Genomic DNA, 6,728 nt, shown 5'->3' with positions numbered 1-6,728 from the left:
TATAAATTAGTAGCCTACAATGTGTACCAACCGTACCCAAAGCTGCCATAGTGCCACGGTTAATTGAAGCTCTGTTACTGCCATCTCGTGTTCACAAAGATTGAAAGATTGGGTTCACACATAAAAGCAGCTGGTTTTGCATCTGCTTCTAGAAGCTTTCTACAACTAGCTTCTTTGACTACCGTAAATGTTTAGTTGATTCAGAAACATGAATTCATTGTTAAATATAAATATATCAATGTAGCCTATTATTCAAAAAAAGAAAAAGAAAAAAATATATATATTTTAAGTAACAATCGTTTGTGTTAGGCTGATTGTGTTTGTCTATAATTATGTATTATACATTCCAATTACGTTTGATTACACAAATGCTTTTTCTCCAGCAGTGGTCTTGTATGTTAGTTCAAAACGTATCCTAGATCAAAACTTAAATAGCCTGTTATATTTCTGTGAATACTGTCCAAAACTGAAATCCCATTCTCATCATATTTTTGCTATAGATGTTGAATGAACATACAATAAAATCATATTTAAATACAGTAAGGCACTGTGTTTTCAGGACAAGGTTATCATTATTATTATTTAATAAACGGGGCATGCTAGAGCAGCTACATTTATAATGGTACAATTTGAATGTTGTGCTTTAAATAATGTCCTTTTATTCCACTTCAATTAATTTCTGCTGATTTCATAATTACTGTACATATCGGTGAAGAGTATTAAGATTATATTTTCAATACAGATGTGCAATGGAAGACTGATTTTCCCATTTGATCGTATTTTATATTTAAAAGACATTTTTCTCCAATCACTTGTAGGTTGTCACAAGGTTTGCACTTACTAAAAAATATAAATAAAAACAAACAAAACCTTCTTGTTTATGGTCATCAATTACTCATGAAGTACTAGTAAAGCTGTGAAGACCACATGAAATAATAAAAATAATAATAAACGAAAAGAGTACAATGAATATGTTTCTTGTATATACACATCCTTTATTAAGAGTTAACACATATTTTACACCATAAATTTAGTCAGCGCTCACTGGAAGTTCCTTCGGCTGGGGCCCGGGCACAACAGGGCTTTTGAGTTTTCCAGAAACCTCACTGTGAAACAAAAAAAAGAAAATATTAAGAGATTAATGACAATTACTATGGAAAGGCATAATTTGACAGAATTTAAAAAAATAAATCTCATTGAAATTTATGAATATATCATTTAAGATGTTTTCATATTTTATCATGTTAAAACCCTGGCTAATACATGCACGTATTGACTAAGGCACCAAAAAAATCACCAACTAAGTAACCAAAATAAACCATGACAAAGTGCTATAGATGTATACAGTTCTGCTCATAACTTTACACACCACCTGAAGAATATGCAAGATGCTAATAATATTAAAAGAAAATTAGAGGGATCATAAAAATTGCATGTAATTTTTTAGTTCAGTCTGGAATAAGCTGTTTTTCATAACAGATGTTTACATACACCGATGAGTCAAAGCATTATGACCACCTGCCTAATATGCTGTTGGTCCTCCAAAACAGCACCGACCCGCCAAGGCATGGACTCTACAACAGGGGTTGTCAAACATGTCCTCCACTCATACAACTCATTATTAGTAGAGACTGCAAGACCTGAATTGGGTGTCAGATAAGGGAGACATACAAAATGTTCTGGGCTGGGGGTTCTCCAGCAGAACAAGTTTGGGAACCCCTGCTCTACAAGACCCCTGAATGTGTCCTATGGTATCTGGCACCAAGATGTTAGCATTCCTGCAGGTTGCGAGTTGGAATCGCCATGAATCGAACTTGTTGAGATGTAGGGAATTTGAAGGCCAAGGTAACACCTTGAATACTTCATCATGTTCCTCAAACCATTCCTGAACAATGTGTGCAGTGTGTCAGCGATCATTATCCTGCTGAAAGAGCCCACTTCCACCAGGCAACACCACTGTCATGAAGGGGTGTACCTGTTCTGCAACAGTGTTTAGCTAGGATACACGTGTATAGCACAACATTGCCTAGAGCATCACACACCCTTCACCACAGTGCATCCAGGTGCATTGCTTCCCCATGTACACGGCCGTCCACGAGATGTAAAAGAAAACAGGACTAATCGGACCAGGTGTCCTCCACTGCTCCAAGGTCCAGTTCCAACGCTCGCGTGCCCATTGTAGGTGCTTTCGGCGGTGGACAGGGGTCATAATAGGCACTCTGATTCACCTGTGTTGTGACACATAACCATCATTAAAATTTTGTGTGACTTATGCCACAGTAGACCTTCTGTTGGCTCGGACCAGACAGGACAGCCTCGTGTCCTCGATGAGCCTCGGGCGTCCGACACCCTGTCGCCGGTTTGTGGTTTGTTCCTCCTCGGACCACTGTTGGTAAATTCTCACCACTGTTAACTGGGAGCAACACACAAGCCTTGACGTTTCAGAGATAATCTGACCCAGTCGCCTTGCCATAACAATTTGGCCCTTGTTAAGTATAGTCAGATCTTCACAAAACAAACCAAATAATGAATTCCATTGTCAAGGAACATAATTGCTTTTTTTTTTAGACTGGGGTACTTAATTCAGAACAAATTAAATATCAATTTACTGAATTTACATAAGAGCTTCTCCAAATAGGTATTCACAGCCTATCTATTGTTGTTTAGCTGCCTATTATGTACTTTCTATTGAGGTGGCTTGTGTAAAGGAATGTCTACTAAAAAACATAAAATATACACTGTACAAAATATTTTTTAATTATTTAAATTAAGCAATGCCAACCCACCTTCCAGCTGTTAGGGCCTTCTGGGAAGACATGATCACAGACGGAGGAACAGACTCTCTGCGTCCATCTCTCTGACAGTAGTAGTTATTTGCAAATTTATGGCTGGGTCCAACAGGAAGTTTGGGTGGTGGCTGAGTCCTACCATAAATGAAATTAATAAATATTCACCATGAATTAATGATTGCACTCACTGTCTGTCATCATAACTTATTTTGAAAATAAGTTTATTAAAGTAAATATAAATACATAAATATATTGGGTTCACGTGACAACAACTTTACTGTCTTCAAAGAAAAAGGCCAGTTTTATATTTCTAGACAGCAAAGACAACTAAATTTAATTATTTCACTGCAGATCCACTGAAATGAAGACAAAATGCTTTATTTTTTATTTTTATTTATACAAATACTTAAATTTCTACCTAAATCTGTCAACTACCCATTCATAAAAATCAATAAATATGAATATAATAAAATATAACGTTGGTTTCAACTTAGAATGAACAATACTTCTACAGCATTTATTAATCTTAATGTTAATTTCGGCATTTGCTAATACATTATTAAAATCAAAAGTTGTATTGACATTAGTTAATGCACTGTGAAAAAAATAATGCAAATGTATTGCTCATTGTTAGTTAATACATTAACTAATGTTAAGGAATGAGACCTTATTGTAAAGTGTTACTGATAAAGTGATAATCCATTTCAAGACCTCAAAGTATTATTTGAAATATGCAAATATATCTAACTTACCTCTTTGCAATTTCGGTGTACCGAAGTTGTAGTTTTGATTGGAGATCGTGCTGTTAAGGAACGAGAAATGTCAATGTACTGAACAAAATATTATCTAGACATGAAAATGGCTGTGGCTGTATTACAGAAACATCTTAACTCAGAATCTTATCTGTAACGGTGATGGTAACTTCCCTGAGGAAATACATCTTTTTAAGCCTTAAGTCAAGAATTAGGATGTGAAGTTTCTGCTTACCAACTCAGAGACAAGCAAGCAAATACACACATGAATACACGGACGTTTTTTTCTACCCGTTGTCATTATGCACGTCTAACGGTGCATGACTGATAAACGATTAAAATCATCATCATCATCATCATCATCATCTCACCCCTGACAAATAATTCCTCAGTCTCTGGATAATTTTCGTAGCCGACGCCATACTTGGTGTCAAGGTGAAATCGCTGTTTACTGTGAATCTGTTGCTGAATCAGTTTTAGCTGAACGATACCCCACAAACATGAAGAGAATGTAAGGGAGTGAAGCTGATCCTGGGTCAGATGCAGCAGCATCATCGAAAGGACCAGCGGGCCGGAAGTCTTTTTCTTATTCTCTGGTTCAGTGACCGTCACATCCGCAAGAGCTGCAGAAATTCGCGCCACCTGTCGAATCAAACGCAAACTAACGCCATTGACTGCTTAAAGAAATAGTTCACTTAAAAATGAAAATTCTGTCATTATTTACTCACCCTCAAGTTGTTTCTTTCTTCTGCTGAACACAAAGGAAGATATTTTGAAGAATGTTGGCAACCAGACAGTTGATAGACCCCACTGACTTCCACTGTAGGAAAACAAATACAATGGAAGTCAATGGGGTCCATCAACTGTTTGGTTACAGACATTCTTCAAAATATCTTCTTTTGGGTTCAGCAGAAGAAAGAAATTCAAACAGGTTTGAAACAACCTGAGGATGAGTAAATGATGACAGAGTTTTCATTTTTAAGTGAACTATTCCTTTAATGGACTTAGATGAAATGCACTAACCACCAATTTAACCACTTAAAATGTTTAGAGAGAGAGATAATGACTCAATAAGGACAGTTTTTAGCTGTAGGGATCCAGATATAGGTGAATATATAAATATGGCATTTCCCTTACAAAACAAAAAGTACGGAAATATAGGCTACTGAAAATATAATGAGATAATACATTTCTATGGGAAATTTCTTTTTTTTGCATGTTTCACATTTCATATATGAAAATAGGCTGCTCTGTGATGGTATGAGGGAAAAACGACAACTGGATGTCTTGAAGTCATGGCAACATGTTGTGAAAAATGAGATTTTACAAATATAAATTAGTTTCCGCATAATTATATTGCACATGTTGCCATAGGCCTAGTCACCTTTATTTACCTTTTATATTGTGCTTTATACAATACAGATTGTTCCAAAGCAGCTTTACAGTGATAAACAGGAAAATAATAATCAATGATGCAGACAGAATTTGATTCTGCTGTAAAGCAGCACAAAAAAACACAAAAGTGTCATTGTTCAGCTGAAGTCAGTTCAGTGTTGATTCAGTTCAGTTCAATAACTGTGTATGAAATGAGTTCAATTCAGCTATAAAGCAGCTCTAGAGAAAACAGTGATGTCATCATGCATGCAGCTCAATTCAGTTCTCGTCCAATAGTGCAGTCAAGGCAATAATATTGCTGAATATTAAGTGTTTGTAACTAAGCCAGAGCAACATTAGAACAGCCTTCTATCTGTGTCGTTTTGACTTCTTTGCTCGCTGTTTTGCTATTGTTATCGTGCACTGACTTGTTCACTAACCAGATAATTATTTTATAATAATTTATATAATTATTATAATTGTCCATGGATGACAAGAGGAAGTAAAGAAAAGGTGGAGCTGAAAGGTTACGTGTTAAAAAAAGCATTAGAGGTAGATGCTGTGAAATGCTTCAAATTAACATATTATAGGCCTACATTTGGCGCGAAGAGTAGTTCAGCAGGCTCTGACAGCTCTAGCTCCCCCTGACTAGCTGATATTCTGTCTTGATAGTTTTATATTGTTGTGTGTCTTAATGTTCTTCTGTTTGTTTCCCTTTGTTTTACAAATGTGACCTAATATATGTTGTTACTTAAAATTAATGTTTAAATAGCATTTATTTTTGTATTGTGTTATATTGTTATGCCATAAGTGGTGTTAAAAATTATTCTGCACATTATTATGCCAATGTGTTATGATGTGGGATGTGGTGGGCTGCTGCGGGCCAGAAAGTCCAGGGCCACTTTTTGGTCCCAGTCCGCCCCTGGCCAGAGGTGACAGTTGAAAGGAACTAAGAAGACTCCAACAGGTGACAGAAATGGAGAAAAAAAAAACCTTGGGAAAAACCATACACCATGGGGGACCAGTCCTCTGGCTAAACAAACGAACATAGTGGAATTATGATTCTAGGCTGCATCACACAAGTCAGATTGTGGATTATCATTCAGAACATTTCATCCAACTCCTTCTGCTTGGGATACATCACGCTGCCGTATGGTGGGGAGGAGGTGAATATTTATTGTTACATATATATTGAGTACATATAGGCCTACAGTATATGTTCAAATATATAGTACCATATTTTATTACATGTAGGCTACATGTATATAATTATTATGAAGTGTAATATTGAATATAAAATTGTGTTCATTACAGTAAGCAAATATATTGTCACATAGTTTTCGGTATAAAAGCAGCATTTTCGTATGTATCATTCATATTGTAATGGATTAACACAATATTATTTGGTAGTATATTTTCAATAGGCCTCCATGAAATAATTTAATAAATTAATTGAATTGAATTTAACAAAAGACTGAAATCTGTCAATACAGTTCACATACATTCCATATTAGATCTGCTGCTATTGTTATAGGCTACATGGAACAATGCCATATTACATAAACATATTATGGCCAAACCCTGCATAATACGTATATAGGCCTAATGTATCCAATAATTTTACATATTAGGCTTTTATTGTGTTCAGGCCTAGTCTATATATCAACTTTTAAAAAGCTATTTTTATGCACATACATTTACTAAACATACTTTACACATAAGAGCACATCTGCCTGTCTGTGTGAGAATTTGGGCCCCTTGCATTCAATAATTGGGTTTCTTGGGGAATTCCAGTCTGCGATATTCAATATGT

At 35.7% G+C, this 6,728-nt stretch overlaps 1 protein-coding gene across 2 annotated transcripts; it reads right to left on the bottom strand.

The window, feature by feature from the left end:
• Positions 1–974: 974 nt before the first annotated feature.
• ndufa7 (NADH:ubiquinone oxidoreductase subunit A7) lies at positions 975–4,136 on the bottom strand. Of its 2 annotated transcripts, none has more exons than XM_084087643.1 (4): positions 3,913–4,136; positions 3,542–3,591; positions 2,787–2,924; positions 975–1,106 (listed from the first exon to the last, which is right to left on the bottom strand). In XM_084087643.1, the coding sequence occupies exons 1-4, from the start codon at positions 3,961–3,963 to the stop codon at positions 1,031–1,033; spliced, it is 315 nt and encodes a 104-aa protein (XP_083943769.1). In that variant the 5' UTR covers positions 3,964–4,136; the 3' UTR covers positions 975–1,030. The 2 variants fall into 2 exon arrangements, with proteins under 2 accessions (XP_083943769.1, XP_083943768.1); XM_084087642.1 differs by having other exon boundaries at positions 3,777–3,984.
• Between the last annotated feature and the right edge of the window lie 2,592 nt (positions 4,137–6,728).

Source organism: Abramis brama (genome assembly GCF_963993115.1).
Source record: "Abramis brama genome assembly, chromosome: 16".
NCBI lineage: Eukaryota > Metazoa > Chordata > Actinopteri > Cypriniformes > Leuciscidae > Abramis > Abramis brama.
This window is presented reverse-complemented; position numbering and strand designations above follow the sequence as displayed.

Bases quoted from the DNA above. Each gene is read 5' to 3' on its own strand.
- ndufa7 (XM_084087642.1), bottom strand. From the start codon at position 3,842: ATGACAACGGGTAGAAAAAAACGTCCGTGTATTCATGTGTGTATTTGC. The intron at 3,592-3,776 runs GTAAGCAGAAAC...GTTCCTTAACAG, and splicing joins GCTTGCTTGTCTCTGAGTTG to CACGATCTCCAATCAAAACT. The intron at 2,925-3,541 runs GTAAGTTAGATA...CATTTATGGTAG, and splicing joins TACACCGAAATTGCAAAGAG to GACTCAGCCACCACCCAAAC.